Here is a 22022-nt window from a genome sequence, read left to right on the forward strand (position 1 = left end):
ACAGCATGCCGCTGTACTGAATACTATAGGCAGTTGTAGCACAGTAAGTATTTATATGTTTAAAAATACCTAAACATAGAAAAAGTACAATAAAAAATACAGTCTCAAAGGTAAAAAATGGTATACCTGTATAGGGCACTCACCATGAATGAAACTTGCAGGACTGGAAGTTGCATTGGGTGAGTCAGTGAGTGAGTGATAAGTGAATGTGAAGGACTAAGACAGTACTGTACACCTTTATAGACTTTATAAACACTGTACACTTAGGCTACTTTATATAAAAATGTTTTCTTCAATAATAAATTAGCCTTAGCTTATTATAACTTTTTTACTGTGTAAACTTAAAATTTTTTTTTTAACTTTTTTACTCTTGTAGTAACACTTAGCTTAACACTTTGGGAAGCCAATGCTGGCAGATTGCTTGAGCTCAGGCGTTTGAGACCTGCCTGGGCAACATGGTGAAACCCTGCCTTTAAAAAAACATAAAAATTAGCCGAGTGTCGTGTTATGCGCCTATGGTCCCAGTTAATCGGGAGGCTCTAGTAGAAGGATTGCATTGAGCCTAGGAGGCCAAGGCTACAGTGGGCCGTGATAGTGCCACTGCACTCCAGCCTGGGTGACAGCAAGACCCTGCCTCAGAAACACAAATACATCATACAGCTGTACAAAAATATTGCCTTTCTTTATATCTTTATTTCAAAAGCTTTTTTCTATTTAAAAAACTTTTTTTAACTTTTTAAACATTTGTAAAACAAAGACACAAACATACACACATTAGCCTAGGCCTACACGGGGTCAGGATCATCAACATCACTGTCCTCCACCTCCACATCTTGTCCCATTGGAGGTCTTCAGGAGAAACAATAGGCATGAAGTCATCTCCTATAATAACAGTGCCCTTTTGAAATACCTCCTAAAGGACCAGCCTGAGGCTGTTTTAGAGTTAACTTAAAAATATATATATAAGTCTGGGCATGGTGGCTAACGCCTGTAATCCCTGCACTTTGGGAGGCCGAGGCGTGCAGATCACCTGAGGTTGAGAGTTTGAGATCAGCCTCACCAACATGGAGAAACCCTGTCTCTACTAAAAATACAAAATTAGCCGGGCGTGGTGGCGCATTCCTGTAGAATCGCTTGAACCTGGGAGGCAGAGGTTGCAGTGAGCCGAGTTCGAGCCATTGCACTCCAGCCTGGGCAACAAGAGCGAAACTCCATCTCAAAAAAAAAAAAAAAAATGTAAATAGAGAATACTCTAAATCATTAAAAGTATAGTAAATACATAAACTAGTAAGATGATTGTTTATTATCATGTACATATCTACTGTATATAATTTTATGTGCTAAACTTTTATATGATTGGTGGCACAGTAGGTTTGTTTACACAAGCATCACCACAAACACAAGTGCAAAGGATGAGTAATGCATTGATCTATGACATTACAACAGATGACATCACTAGACAGTAGGAATGTTTCGGCTCCACCTTAATCTTAGGGCCACCTGTGGTCATATATGCAGTCCATTGTTGACCGAAACATTGTTATGCAGTGCAAGGTCGTACCACTTTATCTGACCTCTCTTCTTCCTGTCTTCTTTATTCTAATGCTAACTTTTTAGCGTTTCCATTTTAATCAGCCTGTTTAAAATGTTAAATCACTGAGAATGTCTTGAGAATAAATTTCTGCTGAGATACTCGTTGCAATTAGGGCAACTCGTAAATATTTTTCTCGATAGAATTACTTATAAAAAACACTCTAAAAATAGTAGATACAGAACTTTTTATGCTATGTGACTTTGAACTGATAATGTCTTATTGGCCATATTTTAATTCATTATCTATATGACCAAAAGGGTAGAGAATTAGAAAAGTGTATTTTGTTCCATTAGGATGGTGAATACCTGGTTTATGTGCTTACTTTTTTTCTAATGTGTATTTATTAATATCTACTCTGTGCCAGACACCATGCTAGGTGCTGTGCCACAACTGATAGGCTTTTGGGGGGAATTTTCAGTTTTTAATATGTAATGATGTTATTGAAGATGGAGCTCATGGTATAAATATTCTAAAGTTACTTATAAACTACTCTTAAAATGCCTCTCTCTGTCTGGGTGCAGTGGCTCACACCTTTAAAGCTAATGCTTTCAGAGGCTGTGGTGGGAGGATTGCTTGAGGCCAGGAATTAGAGACCAGCCTGGGCAGCATAGTGAAGCATCCTGTCTCTACAAAAAATAAAAAAAATAGCTTATCTCTGTAACAGGGTAAAGTAATTCTGCTTGTAAATATCTCTTTCAAGAGATACTGAAAAGTAGTATTTCTCTCCCTCTGATTACTTTGATACTTCATACCTTATAAAGAGAATGAATGGATTTTAGCACTTAAAAGTCCAGGCTCTAAAGGGGCATTTTTTAAAGTTGAAAGCCACGCAGTACATAATTTGCTAATTTCTGTGGTTCATACAGAAAATAACTTTGACTTTACTACTCTTCTGGGGCTTTATTTTCTAGTAAGCTCAAATAGTAGGATAAGCCCAACATTTAAAAACTTGTTTGAGAGTAAAACATGAGATTATTAGCAACACATAAGTAAACTAGCATAGGCAGAAAAAAGGACAGACTGATTGAGTTTTCTGGACAACTTAAAAAAATTTGTTTTCATAGCAAGAAAACCCAGGGAAAGAATCCCATTATAGGATTAAGATAATGTTTAAGTAGTTTAAAATAAGTATAATAATATCTTTTAAACCATGTATAACTGTATTGGGTTTTGTCATGTTTACAGAAACTATATAATCTAGTCGTAGAGCATCGTTTGCAATGTGTTCACACTTTCTAAAAGCCTGCTTCTTGGCACTTGCTTGAATTCCATTCAGAATTAGATGCCCTTCATCTCTGTTCTACTGTTACCTTGTATGTACTACTGTCATGATACAGAGAATTGTAATTTTCTGTTTATTTGGATAGTTATGGTAGTTGTAGCTTCTTAAAGGCAGGAACTTTATCTCTGTATCCAGAGGAGCTAGCTGTTTTCTTGGAGAGTCACTCAGTGATTATTTGTGGAATGTATGAAAATGAGTACGCTACTTGATTTGGCTGTTTTAAAAAAATCCCTTTCTAATCTTTAGTGAGTTTAATTGCCCTTTGAAATAGGCAACATGTGATAGATCTCATTGGAATTGAAGTGTTTGATTACCACTTCCCTGAATGAAAACCTCTCACCTTCCCATTTTCTTCTGGACATTTTTAAAAACATTTTTAACTTTAGAACCATTTTTAGATGTACAGAAAAATGGACAAGGTAGTACAGAGAATTCCCATGTGCCCTATACCCAGTTTCCTCTGTTATTAACATCTTCTAGATTTTAAAAAATTGTTTGTGTCATCCAATCACTAAATGGTAATGTTGACCTAATGTAGAAAAAAACAAAGGCTATTGATTTATGTCATAGAAGTAAATCAGCAGAACTTTTATTTCCTTTTCATGAAACGAGTAAGGGAGATAAAAAGATCCATGTAGTTACCATTTTCTTTTCTTATTTTTGAATTGTGTTTGAGAACTGAGTGTATGTATGGTCACATAAAGTATGGTCAGCCTCATTTAGAGATTTTAAATGTAGTGGTTAATGGAAAGTTTGACACCTATTAAAGTGGCAGGAGAGGCAGAATGGTTGGGGGAGGCATTGCTTGTGATCGTACTACTCTTGATACAGGCATTCATTTTCTTTTATCTATGAATACGAAACATCCTATGAAGTTATAGATGAAAAAACAAGGATAAGATAGGTCACATCATAATTTACCAAATAGTAGTAGAAGAAATTGTTAGTAACAAATAATAGTAGAAAACTATAATCATTCTCAAAAATGAAAATTTTAGTTCCTATTAATATTTCAAGTTGGTGGCATGTTTTTCTATTAAGATGACGTATTAGTCTTGTCACACTGCCATAAAGGACTCCCCAAGACTGGGTAATTTATAAAGGAAAGAGGTTTAATTGACTCACAGTTCAGCATGGCTGGGGAGGCCTCAGGAAACTTACAATCATGGCGGAAGGGGAAGCAAACACGTCCCTCTTCACATGGCGTCAGGAAGCAGAAGTGCTGAGCAAAAAGGGGAAAAGCCCCTTACAAAACCATCAGAACTGGGAAAACTCACTCACTATCACGAGAACATCAGCATAGAGGTAACTTCCCCCGTGATTCAATCACCTCCCACTCAGCCCCTCCCACAACACATGGGGATTATGGGAACAACAGGATGAGATTTGGGTGGGGACATAGCCAAACCATATCAGATTATTTTTTGCATCAATATCATATACTATATTTTGATTCTTTATTTTGTCAATAGAAGGCAACTTTCTAGCATTTGTGTTATTCAGGCCTATTTATTTATTATTATTATTTTTTGAGACAGAGTCTTATTCTGTCACCCAGGCTTGAGTGTAGTGGTAGGATCTCAGCTCACTGCAGCCTCTGCCTGCTGGATTCAAGCGATTCTCCTGCCTCAGCCTCCTGAGTAGCTGCGACTATAGGTGCACACCACCATGTCCAACTAATTTTTGTGTTTTTAGTAGAGATGAGGTTTCTCCATGTTAGCCAGGCTGGTCTTGAACTCATGACCTCAAGACAGTCCACCTGCCTCAGCCTCCCAAAGTGCTGGGATTACAGGCATGAGCCACTGCACCCAGCCATGCCTGAATTTTTAGTTCACTCCTTTAGTTGTAGAGGCTTTTCAGACTTCCAGAAAAATCCTTTATTGAAGTACAGATATATTTTTGGTGTGTTTATCCCTTAAGCCATTATCAAATACCTCCTTAGTCTAAAATCATTTATTGTACTAATAACTGTTAAACACAAGGCACGGTGTTAATGTGCCTTGATTGGAAGTGAGAAAGATAAAGATGTAAGAGGCCCCTTTTATTCACCTGTAGGGCAACAGGACATAGACATTAAAATATAGTCATCCTTTGGTATCCATGGGGGAATTGGTTCCAGGACCTGCTGCAGATACCAAAATCCATGGATCGTCAAGCCCCATAGATAAAATGGTGTTGTATTTACATGTAACTTACACACATCTTCCCATTTACATTAAATCATCTCTAGATTATTTATAATAACTAATACAGTGTAAATATGTGTTATACTATAGTGTTTAGGGAATGATTAGAAAAATGTCTGCACGTATTCAGTACAGACAGAACCATCCATTTTTTGTTTGTTTTTCCTGAATAGTTTTGATCCATGGTTGGCTGAATTCTGCTAAATGGGAAATGAATGATACAAGTAATAAATACTAAAGGAATTTTATTTTTAATGTGGATTATGATGTTAAGGGAATGCTTTCTTGAAAGAAGTGATTTGAACTGGTCTTTGAAAGGGGAAAGATACAGATATGTAGAGAGAGGGGAAGGTCATTTCACTTCATGGAGTGGGCTTGGAGGGCTGGAGAAAAGACAGAAGAAATGATGGGAATGTGTGGCCTATATGAAGAATAGTATTAGGTTGGTGCAAAAGTGATTGTGGTTTTTGTTATTAAAAGTATGGCACCAACCTAATACAACACCCCTTTCTCCCCTCTCGCCATTCTTACTGCCTGTGTTTGTTGTTGTTTGTTTTTTATTTTTAAGCAGTGGAGCTCTTCAAACAAAATCTTTACAGATGCATAAAATAAAAACAAAAAATAGAACTGCTTTAGTTTAATACAGGGGCAGGACCCTGGGCCCTGCTTCACAGCTCCTTTTTACTTCCCCACCCTCTAGTCCCACCTTTACAGTCTTTGAGATACTGTCTCAGTATCCCTAGGATTCCACAGAGCAGTTTGAAACACAGGAAACCAGGTAGAATGCATAGTAGCAAATGTAAAGTCATGGAAGTTTTGTTATCAGTGGTACTTAAGTAGAGGAACTATCTTATTCATCTTTGATTCCACAGCCGTGGCACATTGTAGCCAACCTGATGTTTGTCAAATTGCTATTGATTAATCACGATTAAAGTTATGTATTAACAAGAATTCTAATGCTTAACATATTAGTTGTCCTTTTGAGGGGGGATAACTAAACACAAGGCTTTTGTACAATGGGATGCAGGATAAATGCCAGGAAAAGATGAAATAAAGGACACATTGGACAATTGAAATCACACCAAAACAAAATCTCCACTTTATTTAGCTTGTGTGTAGTCCTTTATAGTAGGATATACCACCATTGTTTACCATAGGTTTGAGTGTATGGTAAGGCTATGACTTGTCGCCAGAGATTTTTCTTATTAACTCTCTTGGTCCCATTGTATTTTGAAATGTTCAAAACATTTTGGTGAAACACAGCTTTGCAAATAATTTTTCAGGCTTTCAAGGTCATATTGGTCATGGATCGGATGACAGTATCATCTCAATCTTCTTTTTTGAGATTTGGTCTACAACTTGACATTTGTTGGTTTTCACAGATAATTGAAAGTTAACTGCTGTGTTTAATAGCGATTATGTACTTTTAAAGCAATTGTCTCTTGAATCATTAAAGTTATTTTACTTTTAACAATTTTCTTTTCAGTCTGATCTTGTGGATCAAAGTATATTTAATTTTATCCCAGAAGGGGAACATTCAGAGGTTTATAAAATACTCTCTACTCATCTGCTGGAAAGTGATTCATTAACCCCAGAATATTTAAAATGTAAGTAGTAGCTGTTAAGCAAAAAAGTCAAATGTTACATTCGGTAGCACTATCCTTTTGCAAGTTTATGAAAAATACAGACTTCTTTAAATACAGCATTACTTCATATGCCCTATTAGGTCCTTTTTCAGTATTAAAATATATATAAAATGAAATTGTGACCATATTAAAAATCTGTAATCTATTTCAGAGTATATTGAAATCCCATCTTATTTGTTATAATAAATCCTGGACTCCCATTATTCCATAAAGCTGTATTTTATGCAAAAGTGAGACCTGGAAATATATTGTTATTAATTTATAAATAAAACTTTACCGTATTTAATAAGGGAAAATTAAACATTCTAATTTTAACCATTGTTAACGAATTGCACACTCAAACCGGAAGAAATTTCTGTTTCTTTTAAAATTATTAAATATAAAGGTAAATTATCTACCTTATTAAACAATTGAATGGTCATTTGTTAGATGTATCTAATTTGCTAGGTACTTGTGCTGTATCATAAAAATATCAAGAATAGTGAAAATAGTTCTCACTGTCAAGATACACAGCATATTATGGTAGAATCAGACATTTCTACTAGGTCCATTGACAAATTTATTTGACTGGAGTACCTCATTTTCTTCATATATTACCCTGTATAAAATCCAGAATTGTTACAGCAGTACATTTGGCCATTAGCTATTAGATACCTTCTTTAATCACCTTTTTCATTATTTTTAAATGTGTCTCATCTGCTAATACTGACATTATCTTAAAGATTCTTTGTATTTGAATCCTCAAATTCTGTAGCATACTGTCTAAAAATTGAGATATACACATACACACACACACACGCACACACACAAATTTGTATGTATCTATAACTTTGATAAGAGTGGATGGGCTTTCAGCGAGAGTTGAGAAAAACTAGACTTGGAGAATTCATTTCAAGCCTTGTTTTAAAACCAAGTTTATATGACATTGACCATTAGGCCAGTCTAGTCTGGTACTTAGAAAGATTTAGGCTGGATATAATAGATGCCTACAATTAGTATTTGAAGCCATGGATGGAATGGAAAGCTTGAGGTAAATATATAGAACAAGGAGAGAAAAATTAGAAAGGTGGGATCCAGCCGGGCCTGGTAGCTCATGCCTGTAATCCCAGTAGTTTGGGAGGCTGAGGCGGGCGGATCATTTGAAGCTAGGAGTTTGAGACCAGCCTGGCCAACATGGCGAAACCCCATCTCTACCAAAAATTAACTGTACCAAAAATTAACTGAGCATGGTAGTGCATGCTCAGTAGTCTCAGCTACTTGGGAGACTGAGGTAGGAGAATTGCTTGAACCCCGGAGGCTGAGCTTGCAATGAGCCAGGATCACACCACTGCATTCCAGCCTGGGCGATACAGCGAGACTCTGTCTCAAAAAAAAGAAAGAAAGGTGGAACCCTTTGGAGATAGCAATAGGAAGACAAAGGAGAAGGCATTTGCTTTGAAGACCCTACTAAGAATAAAATTGGCTGGAGAACTAAATAAAAGCCTTTGGCAGAAAGAGCTTAGGCTTCTGCTTCCAAGAACAGAAATGAAAATGGCAAGAATACTTAAGAAAAGTCTTAATTAAATGGCTTGCTGATCTCCTAGTTAAACAAGTGATATACAAAAGAGTTCTTGCCCCAGGAAAAAGAAAGTTTCATGCCAAAAGAATAAACACAAGTTAAAACACAGGGAAAATTGCTTAGAAAATTCGGTAGGTCATTTTGGCCATAATGAAGTTGAGATTGTACAGGTGGTAAAATTTGTGTCTAGAGAAGGAATAAGGACAGAATTATAAAGGGGCTAAGGAATTTGAGTTTTATTTTTTACAGAGTAGAGAGCCAGTGAAGGAGATTTGGGTAGTTTTGTTGTCTGCAAAAAAAGGAAAAACAAAATCAGGTAAATAGTGGGAAGTTGATTTGGAGAAGGCTAGGAAGAAGACTTGCAGCAGTGGGTTGCCTACCCCAGGCCTACCTGGCTTCTGCTTCATAAAGAGGCCCTGAGTCTGAGAGCTGAATAAGAAGGACCCTGGATTTCTCATCATAGTGGCTCAACTCAGGCTGTGCTCACCTGACCTGCAGATTTCCTACTATACAAATCAAGTGATAGCTTTATGGAGTTACTCCTCAGTTTCATTCCTAGGGTTCAGTTAAACACAACCAGAGATCTTATGGATCAGACCATTCTGATGATCAAGCTGGCCATACTGCCTGGTACAGTAACTATTACTACTTTTCCTGTAACAGCTGTTCTGCCTCATGGAGGTCCAGGTCTTCATTGCAATGAAAGCATCTTTCACCAGCATCTCTGGCCTAGAAAGAGCAGCAGTACCTTGCTTATAAAAGTTGCTGCCACTTTCGTCATCTGGTTTGGGAGATTAAAAAAATCACTCAGGGAGAAAATTTTGAAAAGGACCAGACTGGAGACAAAAAGGAAAACCATATAATCCTAGCAATAAAAGTAAGGATGGGTTGAGCACAGTTGTTCATGCCTATAATCTCAGCACTTTGGGAGGCCAAGGCAGGCAGATTGCTTGAGCCCAGGAGTTCAAGACCAGCATGGGCAACATGGTGAAACACCGTCTATACAATAAAGAGAAATAAAAAAATTGGCTGGGGTGTGGTGGCACATGTCTGTTGTTCCTGCTACTCAAGAGGCTGAGCTGGAGGATCACTTGAGCCCAGGAGGCAGAGGTTGCAGTGAGCTGCGATCATGTCACTGTAGTCCAGCCTGGGTGACAGAGTGAGACTTTGTCTCAAAAAAAAAAAGGATGGAGAGGAAAGTATATGACTGTTAAGTGTGTAAACTCAATAGGACTTGATGTGGTAGGCTCAGGTGACCAAGTGACTAAGAATCATCAGTGGGGAAGGTTGAAGATAGTTAGACTTTGAACTTGTTAGGTTAGATGATAAAGCCATCTATGATGATAATAACTGAAGAATATAAGCTTGAAGTAGTGAGCAAAGAAAGGTGTTAAGGACTAGTAAGTCCTTGAGTGCCGAAATAATACCATGAAAGTAGTTACAAGTCTAAGAGTAATAGACAAGACTGAATCAGAGTGGCAGACTGTGGAGGCATAATGAATACATATTTCGGTTACCTAAATGCAAGGTAATTTGCAACTGCACTAAATTGGCATGCTTCCTTGGTGAAATAAGTAGCAGGTCTTGGTGACAGATTAGGTTTGGGACTTGTGATAGGAAGAGACCAAATTGATACAGTTTCTGACTTGGGAAATAAGCATACATAGACGAAGGGAGCTTGAAAGAAAGATAAATTCACTTTCAAATATTTTGAATTTAAGTTACTGATGGGACAATCAAGTACGAATGTCCTGAAAGCAAATGATAGGTAACTTTGTCTCACATAAAATGCTAGAGTTGGAGAGAGAGATTTAGGATCAGAAGAACCTTTGTGAAAACCCCTAGTATGAAAATGGATTAGCAGAAGAGATAGGAATAGTCAGTAAGGTAGGAAGGTAAATTTATGCTGTGGGAATGACAAAGGATGACTTTTAAGAAGAAGTGGAAATGAAAAACCATTGAAGTTAACAATACAAATGTTAGTAATCTTGAGAAGAATAATTGCTGTAGAGGTGTAAGGATGAAAGCCACGGTGTGTGAAGTTAAGGGAAATGAATATATGGAAGATGGAGCCCATAATGAAAAGGAAGGAGATCTATAATACCAAAATAATTAGCAAAACTCCTTTGTTTCAGATGGAAGACCTGAGTAAATTTAAAAGTAGATAGTAAGGACCCTTGGCCAGGTGCAGTGGCTCTTGCCTATAATCCCACCACTTTGGGAGGTTGAGGCAGGAGGATCGCTTGAGCCTAGAAGCTTGTAACCAGCCTGGGCAACATAGTGAGACCCCATTTCTACAAAAAATTAAAAATTAGCCAAGCATGGTGGCTCACACCTGTAGTCTTGCGTACTTGGTAGGCTGAGGCAGGGGGCTCACTTGAGCCCAGGAGTTCAATGCCACAGTGAGCTGTGATCATGCCACTGCACTCCAGCCTGGGTGACAAATCAAGACCCTGTCTCAAAAAAAAGAAGAAAGTAAGGACCCAAAGGTGTAGATGCTAAAGGAATAAGGAACAGTGATGTGGCCCGGGTCCTAGAGAAAATAGGAAAGACTATAAATGGTAGAGATGGAAGGATTAGCTTTAGAATGAAGCAAAACTTTCCTTTGAAAGTGAGTAAACAATGAAAAGGATGAGTAGATAAAAACAGGGAAACTTAAGTTGTTTGCACCAGAAAATCTATTTTTTCTGTTAAAGACAAAGTGAGGTCCTCTCCTGAAGGTACTCTACTTTTATGAACTAAATGTCATTGACGACTTCTGTTGGGGAAAATAATGGTTGTAAACTTACACAACTTTTATGATCTTATTTAATATGGTATATCAATCATTGTTTTATATCACAAATATGTGATTTTTAAAATCTCTTTATTTCAGCAAAAAATCAGTTAGAATTCTGTTGTCATATGCTCCGAGGAACAATAGACCCAAAGGAGCCATCTACCTATGAATATGTAAAATTTATAGGAAATTTCAAATCTTTAAACAGTGGTGAGTTAAAATGCTTCTCTCACAATGTGTTTTAACTTGTTATTTTTCTATGCTCTTAAAGACATAGATGTTTGAATATCAGTAACAATTAGGTTTTGCTGGCATAACTGATGATACATATTTCCCTATTGTTTTAGTATCCTCTTCAGCACACAATGGTTTTGAAGGAACTATACAACGCACACATAGGCCATCTTATGAAGATAGAGTTTGTTTTGTAGCTACTGTCAGGTTAGCTACACCTCAGTTCATCAAGGTATGTTTCTAATTTTATTTCCCAAAGGGGATTTCAGTTCATATGCTTAGAACTGCCTGAAACTTCCTGCAGACATTGAGGTGGAATGGCTATGTAGTCATTAAATATGCATGATAATATTTTTGAAACGACGAGTTATCAAGACACTCATTAAATTGTATAACTAATTTTTTAGTATATATCCTTCGCAGTTAACTAGTGATTATTATATACCAATATTGCCCTACTTTTGTGGAAGATTTTAGGATCCTTTTGTGTGTTATTCATTATCTCTTTTAAAAGGGAAAGTCCAAAAATCTAGGTTTTTGGAATCTTTATTTTTAGAAGGTCACTTTTAAATTTTTATTTGAAATGTACAAGTGGCTCTTTGCCACATATAACTTACCTTTTCAAATGTAAAATTAAGTATTTTATTTTTATTTCCCGGACCCAACAAACAGATGTTAAGTAGGGAAGTGGGAAAGTGAAAGAGTTCAACCACTAGAAACTGACTGAAAAGAGGCAGCAAGGCTAAGATTTAAAATTTAGGCGGGGCCGGGCAAGGTGACTCATGCCTGTAATCCCAGCACTTTGGGAGAGCAAGGCGAGAGGATTGCCTGAGCCCAGTAGTTTGAGACCAGCCTGGGCAACATGACAAGACCCCATCTCTACAAAAAATACAAAAAATTAGCCAGGCATGGTGTTACACACCTGTGGTCTCACTTACTCAAGAGGCTGAGGCGGGAGGATCATTTGAGCCCAGGAGGTTGAGGCTGCAGTGAACTGTGTTTGCATTTTATTTTGAGACAGAGTCTCCCTCTGTCTCAAATACATTTGGGGGGACATCATAGTATAGGACAAAGTACTGAATTAATAGAAGATCTTAAGCCAGTCTTGCTTGGTTTGTTTTGATCTTAATGAAATAATAGTTGTTAACATTTGAGTGCTTACTACATGCTGTGTATTTTACATGCATTATCTCATTAATTCTTATGACAACCCTATAAGGTAGACGTTATTACGATCCCTCATTTTACATTATAAGGAAACAGAGGCTTAGGGAAGTTAAGTTACTTGCCCAAAGTCTCAGCTATTAGTGATGAAACTAGGACTTGATTCTATTAATTAATAATTGTTTTTTTCTGAAAGCCCAAGCTCTCAACTATTACAGTGTGCTGCAGGTCAGTCAGGGACACAGAGGCAGGGTGGAATACATTGTTTAGTATGACTAGAGTCTAAGGTTAGTGTGTGGAGGGGGAAGAGATAGTGGGAGGTAAGGCTAGAAAAGTAATCAGAAACCAGAAATAAAATTTGTTTCTTTCTTGTTTATTTCTCCACGCTGAAGAGAGTTTAGCACCAGGAACCATTGAAGGTTTTTTAGCAGGGAAGTCATATAATATTTGAGTATTGGTAAGGTAATTGTGGCCCTAGAAGAGAAGATGAGTTGAAGGACAGGGAGACTGGTGAACACTGTAGCAAATCAGTGATGGCAGGGGTCTAAACCAATGCACTCAAGATGGATGAGATAGAATTGATTTTTTAAATACTTAGATGAAATGGAAAAGATTTAGTAATGGCCACTTAGATGATGAAAGGTAAAAATGAAAGTATGTTTTTTTAACTATCAGATTTCTAGACACTGGCCACTACACATGTATAGAATAATATGGAAAATTGTGTGACTGGGTGTGAGGAGTAAAGCAATTAGTTTATTTTAGGACATACTGAATTTGAGATGTATGAGGACATTCAGATATTTGGAAATATGGAACTGTAATTCAGGAGAGGGGTTTGAATTTTGAATAAGGGTTTATAGGCATGTGTGAATGGAAAATGTGTAGAGTGAGAAGTACCCACCCAAAAGCTTGCATCTAAAGGTTATTTATTACCACATTCTTTAGTACTGGAAAATTAAAATGTATTAACTTGTTTAGAAGGGCCTGCATTTTAGCTTATGCCTAGAATCCCAGCACTTTGGGAGGCTGTGGTGGGCAGGTTGCTTGAGCCCAGGAGTTGAAGACCAGCCTAGACAACATAGTGAGACCCCCACCTCTACAAATAAAAATACAAAAATTAGCCGGGCGTGGTGGTGCATCACTATAGTCCTAGCTACTTGGGAAGCTGAGGCAGGAGGATCGCTTGAGCCTAGGATGTTGAGGCTGCAGTGAGCTGAGATCACACCACTGTACTTCAGCCTGAGTGACAGAGTGAGACCCTGTCTCAAACAAAGAAATAAGTAAATATATACATACATACATAGAAACAACTAACTTATTTAGGAAAAGTTATCTAGTAATGACTATTTATTTATTTATTTTGCCTCCACCTCCTGGGTTCAAGTGATTCTGCTGCCTCAGCCTGCCGAATAGCTGGGATTACAGGTGCCCGCCACCATGCCCTGCTGTTTTTTGTATTTTTAGTAGAAATCGGGTTTCACCGTGTTGGCCAGGCTGGTCTCAAACTCCTGACCTAAGTGATTTGCCCACCTCAGCCTCCCAAAGTGCTAGGATTACAGGTGTGAGTCACCGCACCTGGCCATGACTTATTTTTATATGTAGCAATATTTAATATTCTTAAGGACACAAAGTATTTATAAATTTTAATTATTTATTTGTAGGAAATGTGCACTGTTGAAGAACCCAATGAAGAGTTTACATCTAGACATAGTCTAGAATGGAAGTTTCTGTTTCTAGATCACAGGTAATTCCATTTTTAAATTCCATGAAAAGGTAATAGTCATGTTATATAATTCTTGAAATTAATGGATCAAGGGCAAACTTTTTTTTAAATTAGGACTTTGAAACCTGTTCCCATTTTTTGAGAAATAAAGCCCCCCCCCCATTTTATTTCTAGTTGGAATATTTCTTATTAAGGAAAAACTTATAATAATGATTGTTTTCTGTGTAATTTAGGGCACCACCCATAATAGGGTATTTGCCATTTGAAGTTCTGGGAACATCAGGCTATGATTACTATCATGTGGATGACCTAGAAAATTTGGCAAAATGTCATGAGCACTGTAAGTAGATTTTAACAATTCTGGTGATAATGACTGTTTATGTAAGCAGAAGTCCTGTCCTGAAATGATAGGTAGTAAGACACAGATTTATAATCATTTTCACATTTTTGAAATATGCTAAAAGATTTTGCTTTATGTAAGTAACCAATCTAGTAGGAATCATAGATCAAGTTTAAATTAAACTTGTTCCTATTTTTATAATAAGTAGAATTTTATAATATTGCATCTAATACACCTTGTTCTGAAGCATGTGAGCTCTATATCTGGAGTAAGAGCAGTAGATTCCTTTGAAAATTGTAATACTTCAAACCTTTGGAGTATTGTTTCCTAAATCTTGATTTTGAGGCATGTGAATCTTTTCAGGAGCTAGGTACATGTTTGGAAAAATCTGTCTTAGAAAGCTCATAGTGAGTGCTTGGTGTTATCTGCCTATTATTATTGTTGTTAGAGCAGGAGCATTATCATCCTTTGTACCAGGCACTGTTCTAAACACTTTACATCTATTATCTCCATTATTCTCCATCACAGTTCTTTTTTTTTTTGAGACGGAGTCTCGCCCCGTCACCCAGGCTGGAGTGCAGTGGCGCAATCTCGGCTCACTGCAAGCTCCGCCTCCCGGGTTCACACCATTCTTCTGGCTCAGCCTCTCGGAGTAGCTGGGACTACAGGCACCCGCCACCATGCCCGGCTAATTTTTTGTATTTTTAGTAGAGACGGGGTTTCACTGTGGTCTCGATCTCCTGACCTCGTGATCCGCCCGCCTCGGCCTCCCAAAGTGCAGGGATTTACAAGCGTGAGCCACCGCGCCCAGCATCTCCATCACAGTTCTAAAAGTAGATACTATTATTATCTTCATGAGTAAGCTGAGAACACAGTAAGGCTAAGTAATTCACTCATAATTTCATAGCTCATTGGTGGCAGAGACAGGATTGGAGCCTAGGCCTACTCTTTTTATCACATGTATTTATTTTAGAAGTTTGTTTTAATGATGAGGTTTGTCTTCATGATATATTTTATTTGCTTCTCTGATCCTCCTCCCAGATGCTTACCCTCTTGAGTGTTCACTAAAGCCTAACTAGATATTTTAGACCTTTTCATGACATTTTATGCTGCTGTTATAAACCTCTCTGTACAAAAATGAAGCAGGTTGTATAACAGCATTAACTCTATGGAAAATTTTCAGAGTAAAGTCATTTCAGCACAAAAGATGTGGGCATTAAGCACCATGACGTTGTGTAAAGAGCTGATACCTCTATTAACTAGCTGGGTAACTTTGGACAGCAAGTTTGTTTGTAGACCTTGATTTCCTCCTTAGAGAGTGAGAGGTGGTGGCGGCGGGGTTGGGGGGTGGGGGGACAGATTGAGAGATTCTTGACTAGCATTTCCTAAGGTTTGTTCCACCGAATGTTAGTCCATAAAAAAAAAAGACTTTATAGTCAAGGAAGACGGGGAAACACTTCATAATCCCTCAGAGAATCTGTACATGCATTAGCATACTCAGGTTTTGAGAAGACTGAAGACACCTATTTAACAAAACGTTTCCCAAATTAATTTAACTACAAACCCTTTTTTTTTTTTTTTTTTTTGAGATGGAGTCCTGCTTTGTCACCCAGGCTGGAGTGCAGTGGCATGTCTCAGCTCACTGCAACCTCCACCTCCCGGGTTCAAGTCATTCTCTTGCCTCAGCCTCCTGAGTAGCTGGGATTACAGGCACGTGCCACCATGCCTGGCTAATTTTTGTATTTTCAGTACAGATGGGATTTCACTGTGTCGGCCAGGGTGGTCTCAAACTCCTGACCTCAAGTGATCCGCCCACCTCTGCTTCCCAAAGTACTGAGATTACAGGCGTGAGCCACCACACCCAGCCCAAAACCCATTTTTTTGTTTAATATCTGTTAAAAGGCTTCAGAACTTAAAATCCACAGCACATGTTTTGGCAGTTACTGCACTCAGTTACTTCAGACAGTGAAGTTATTTTGATTTTGGTTAAGGTTTAAAATTAAATGCTTCAAAGATTCTGTGCCTGCCAGAGTAGTTAGGAGAAAAAACTCAGGGGTGATTATTTATTGTTATTACCCTCTGTATATCTAGGCAAGAGGAAGTCAGCAGTGTGAATTCTTACGTATTAATTGTGTATGGGAAGATTGTAAGATCAGCAGTGACTAGCTGTGACTTGGGCACTGTAGATCTGATAATTGCTTGGGACCTTAAACTAGCTCTAAAGAATAACATTTTCACATGGACATATATGTTATCAAAAGGCCAGAAAAATAATAGTATGTGTAAACTTAAATGTAAATGATAGCTTTTGGTTAAAAAACAGAATCTTTATATAATATGAATTAAAGAAAAATATTTTTCTATTTTCCTTTTAGTAATGCAATATGGGAAAGGCAAATCATGTTATTATAGGTTCCTGACTAAAGGGCAACAGTGGATTTGGCTTCAGACTCATTATTACATCACTTACCATCAGTGGAATTCAAGGCCAGAGTTTATTGTTTGTACTCACACTGTAGTAAGGTAATAATTCTTTTAGAGAATTTCTGCATTATTGTAACATCCTATGATGATTTTGGCAATGTAACTTTTATGCGTAAGTTGTTAAAGAACTACAAAGTGCTCTTTTCTCAATTGCTGATAGATCCTTTCAATATATTATTAAATTTACTTATAGGCATTATATATAAATATAATATAGGAATGATATAGATATATAAGCCTTGATATAAATTTTGTGCTTTACAGCAGAAGTTGTTACTGTCATTTATGTAGTAGTGTCAGTCATGTAAAAGGAAAACTGTAGGTAGATAAGCATACACTTCCTTTATTTAGCTTTTCTTAATTTAAGTATTATGTGGTTATGGATCATTTACAGCAGTGTATGAAACTTTAAGATGCCTAGAAAAATGCAAGTTAAATTAAGACATTATAGGTATATTTTAAGTTTGTGTAGCACATAGCAAATAGTCTAGATGAACAGATGAGACACATAACAACACCGAATAGTTACAGCTGTGCAGTATTTTAAATGAATGACCAAACACTAAAATTTGATTATTTTTTCCATTTGTAGTTATGCAGAAGTTAGGGCTGAAAGACGACGAGAACTTGGCATTGAAGAGTCTCTTCCTGAGACAGCTGCTGACAAAGTATGTTTCTTATAATTTAAAAAAAAAATTATTTTTAATTTCTCCCTAATAAAAGATGAAACTCAATTAATAGGAAAACTATTTTTCAAAAATATTTTATTTCCTCACTTATAACAGGGATGTGATTATACTTTACTACTTATTTTTAATTTAATATTTTAGAGTCTCACCTGCCTCTAAAAAGAAAACTGGATGAGAGACATATCTGATCTCAGATTAAAACTACCATTTATTCCCAGTGATGTACTAGTCTCTGGCTAGGTTATTTATATGAATTGTGAAATATAATTTACACTTCAGATATTTTTATCGGGTAGGTAATATCCCCACTTTGAAAATACTGAAATTGGGGTTTCAAGAGGGGAAAAAAAATCTTCTCTAAAGACACTGGCTGGGAAATTATAGTCAGAATTGGAACTCTGGTTTCTTTTTTGTTATATCAGGTCAGAAGTGTAGTATATTAGTTATCTATAGCTGTGTAACAACTTACTCCAAAATTTAGTGATACAAAACAACACACTTATTATCTCCTAGTTTGGTGAGTCAAGAGTCCAGGCACAGTTTAGCTGGACCCTCTACTTCAGATTCTGTCATGAGGCTGTAATCAAGGTGTTGGTGGGAGCCACAGTCATCTCAAAGTTCAACTGAGGTGGAATCTGTTTCCACCTCACTTAGTGGTTTGCTGGCACGCTTCAGTTCCTCATGGGCAGTTGGACTGAGGGCCTTGGTTTCTTGCTGCCTGAAGGCTATCCTCAGTTCCTTTCCAGGTGACCTTTTCCATCAGAGCAAACATGCAAGATGAGCCAGGGAGAGAAACTACCTGCAAGATGGAAGTCACAGTCTTTTGTAACCTAATCACAGAATTGATATCTCACCACTTTTGTCTATTCTATGCATTATAGAAGGAAATCAGTAGATCCAGCCCACACTTAAGATGGGAGGATTATGCAAGGGCATGAATACCAGAAGGCAGGAATTGTGAGCCATGTCAGAAATTGCCTACCACAGTATTTTTGGACCTGCAGAAAATAAGCAGAATGAAAAGAGTCAAAAATCTATATAAAACTTGAGTTAAATAGGCAGCATTCCAGGGGACAATATGGTGGATGTCATTCAGTCATTGGACAAATGTTTTAAAGTACCTTCTACCCGGCATGGATCTAGATACTGAGAATATAGCACTGAATAATGCAAACAACTTCCCTGCTTTCATGGATCCCACGTGAAAGAACTTTTCCAAAGAGGTTTTGTATGTTTAGAAGAAGAAGACATAGTATGTTTTGGTAAAAGACATTATTTTCTGAGAAAAGTTCTTAAAATCTAGGGTTCCTTGATTAGGGGACCATTATGAAAACTGAAGTAATACAGAGATTAATTATCCTTCTTTTTCCCTTATGCAAAGATTCAATCCTAGTAAATCCTAAATTAGCCCTATTTCCAAAATACACTCCAGCTATGTCTACTTTCCCACCATGTTTACTGCCAGCATCATGATCCACCTGGGGTTTAGGGACGAGGTCCTTCTGAGATATTTTTGAGAAACTTCAATGTGTGGATGCTTTGAAAATTGTGAATTTTGATGGGATCACTAAGGGGATGGGCGTGTCTTGGAGCACTCCAATATTAAGAGGTGATGGAGACAAGGAAGAATCAACAACGGGGGGTAATAGCTAGTAAGTTAGGAATAAAACCAGGAAGTTACTTAGAAGACAAGAGTTACCAGTGAGGAGTGAATGATCAACTTTATCAGATTCAGCTGAAATAAGTTAAATTTTAGATGAGTGTTGAGAACTGAGCATTGACTTTAACATTTAATTCATTGGTGATCAATAAGAACAGATTTTGTGGAGTAGTAGTGTGAGTGAAAGCATGATTAGAGTTGGTTTAAAAGACAATTTTCCAGGATGGGGGAATTAGGGACAGTGAATAGGGAGGGGTTTTGCTACAAAGAGAAGAGAAATGGGGCAGTGGTAGGAAGGGAAAGTGGGCTTAAAGGAAGTTTTTGCCTTTTTTTTTTTAAGTTGGGAGAAATAACAGCATGTTTGTATACTGATGAGAATGAGCTGATGGAGAAAGAAACATTGGTGATGGGAAAGATTAGTATCACTGTATGAAACTATGAAACTCTAGCTCCTGGGCTTTAAGCAATTCTCTTGCCTCAGCTTCCTGGGTAGTTGGCACCACAGGCATTCACCTGGCTTTCTCCCCTGTGTTTTCTTGTAAGAGTTATGTAGTTTTAGCTGTTAACGTTTAGGTCTCTGATTCATTTGGGTTAATTTTTTTTTTTTTTTTCTGAGATGGAGTCTCGCTCTTTTGCCCAGGCTGGAATGCAGTGGCAAGATCTCAGGTCACTACATCATCCGCCTCCTCGGTTCAGGGGATTCTCCTGCCTCAGCCGCCCGAGTAGCTGGGATCACAGGCACCTACCACCATGCCTGGCTAATTTTTGTATTTTTGGTAGAGACGGGGTTTCACCATGTTGGCCAGGCTGGTCTCAAACTCCTGACCTCAGGTGATCCACCTGCCTCAGCTTCCCAAAGTGCTGGGATTACAGGTGTGAGCCACCACACCTGGTCTTGAGTTAATTTTTGTATATGGTGTAAGAGATTCCAACTTCATTCTTCTTCTGTTTCTTTAAATAGAAAATGAAGCCAAAACTTTCTGGCTATAACACATAAATTTTCATTTCTTTACATGTGTATGTACATACAGGTACTTTTGCCTTGTTATAGACAAAAACTGATTTTTTTGTTGTTGTTGTTAACAGTATTGTGAATTTGAGATCTCTGAACTGAACCACAAGAAAACATTTATTTTACTCTGTCTCCATAGAGCCAAGATTCTGGGTCAGATAATCGTATAAACACAGTCAGTCTCAAGGAAGCATTGGAAAGATTTGATCACAGCCCAACCCCTTCTGCCTCTTCTCGGAGTTCAAGAAAATCATCTCACACGGCAGTCTCAGACCCTTCCTGTGAGTACCCTTGCTTCAAAGCAGACTTCCTTTAAAGTAACTAACTAAACTTTTAGTTACTTATATCAGCATTTCTCATCAAACGCTTCTTTAAAATTATAGGTTTTTACATTTCTGAAATGTATTAACCTTTCCAGTGAATTAAAGGCACATTGCCTACTTTTAGCAAAGAATTAAGTTCTTCACGTAGCCTATTAAAATATATAGGTGGTAATGGTGGTGGGGGTGTTTTTAATCATCCCTCAAAAAGAAAGGCAACTATTTATTGTGTTTTTTACTGTAGGGCCAGTAAGTGTTCTTAGGTTTGCTTTTTTGAAAGTTTTTTATTGTCTTCTCTTTGTGAAGACTTGTATAATTGTCATTAAATTAGTAACTTTTTGTATTTAAAATTTTCCTATTTCAAATACTTTCTTTGTGCTCATAAAAAGATAGCAGTAACTACATTGAATCATCTGTCATGGACTTCACTTTCATTGAATGGTTTGGAAAAATAATTCAAAAGCCATTTTTATTAACTGAAATACATTTTGAGATTAATCTTTAAAAACTATATTTTATAAAGTACTAATGCTCTTCTGATATTGTTGACTAACTTCAGCAACACCAACCAAGATCCCGACGGATACGAGCACTCCGCCCAGGCAGCATTTACCAGCTCATGAGAAGATGGTGCAAAGAAGGTCATCATTTAGTAGTCAGGTAAGCTCTTTAGTGGATATTCTTCTGAATAAAGATTTATTAAGAGGGGAAAAATGATCTAAATCTCCAGAAATTCATCTATTTGTTAGCCCTCTTTGTGAAGATCAAAATAGTTACTGATATATGACACTTACTCAAGACTTCCTTTTTTTGTATGAAGTGGTTGTCTTATGTATTGGTCCTTTTAATTATTTTTCAAGTAAAATGTTAGTTTTTTTTAATTGTGGAAAGCTCATAATTGATAGCTGTTTTATGTCTAAGTTCAAATACCAATTGTCTTAAGTCTGGCCAACTTTTATTGAGAGCTTGTTCAAGGTACTGTAGGAAGTTCCTTGGAAAATAAAAAATAAATAGGGAACAGGCCTTTCCAGTATAGATGGGAAGACATAGCTGTATTCAGCTAACAAAAGTATGAGGCAAATGGTAAGTTTATTAATATGAATATCATATTGATATTTCTGCTGGAAGTACTCATGTATGGGAATGAGAATCACTTCAATGTTATTTTTTATTTTGCTCTGTCTAGTCCATAAATTCCCAGTCTGTTGGTTCATCATTAACGCAGCCAGTGATGTCTCAAGCTACAAATTTACCAATTCCACAAGGCATGTCTCAGGTATTTTTTGGTTTTTGTTTCATTTGTGTATTTGAAAATGATAAATTGCTTTTAAGCTAATGTAATTTTTTA

General features: G+C 37.2%; 2 protein-coding genes across 4 annotated transcripts in view; one reads left to right on the forward strand and one right to left on the reverse strand.

Moving 5' to 3' along the window:
* CLOCK (clock circadian regulator) overlaps nucleotides 1-22022 on the forward strand; it is a 113724-nt gene that overhangs the window by 77843 nt on the left and 13859 nt on the right. For all 3 annotated transcript variants that reach the window (XM_030818921.1, XM_030818922.1, XM_030818923.1), the window contains 10 exons: nucleotides 6549-6669; nucleotides 11142-11255; nucleotides 11393-11511; nucleotides 14108-14190; nucleotides 14403-14509; nucleotides 16885-17032; nucleotides 17586-17661; nucleotides 20494-20635; nucleotides 21234-21334; nucleotides 21861-21950. In XM_030818921.1, the coding sequence (XP_030674781.1) occupies nucleotides 6549-6669; nucleotides 11142-11255; nucleotides 11393-11511; nucleotides 14108-14190; nucleotides 14403-14509; nucleotides 16885-17032; nucleotides 17586-17661; nucleotides 20494-20635; nucleotides 21234-21334; nucleotides 21861-21950 (1101 nt within the window). The remainder of the gene's footprint in view (nucleotides 1-6548; nucleotides 6670-11141; nucleotides 11256-11392; nucleotides 11512-14107; nucleotides 14191-14402; nucleotides 14510-16884; nucleotides 17033-17585; nucleotides 17662-20493; nucleotides 20636-21233; nucleotides 21335-21860; nucleotides 21951-22022) is intronic.
* TMEM165 (transmembrane protein 165) overlaps nucleotides 17317-22022 on the reverse strand; it is a 57921-nt gene continuing 53215 nt past the window's right edge. The window contains exon 6 of the mRNA XM_030818924.1: nucleotides 17317-18481. Coding sequence (XP_030674784.1) covers nucleotides 18414-18481 — 68 coding nt within the window. The 3' untranslated portion in view covers nucleotides 17317-18413. The remainder of the gene's footprint in view (nucleotides 18482-22022) is intronic.

Source organism: Nomascus leucogenys, chromosome 9 (assembly GCF_006542625.1).
Source record: "Nomascus leucogenys isolate Asia chromosome 9, Asia_NLE_v1, whole genome shotgun sequence".
Lineage (NCBI taxonomy): Eukaryota > Metazoa > Chordata > Mammalia > Primates > Hylobatidae > Nomascus > Nomascus leucogenys.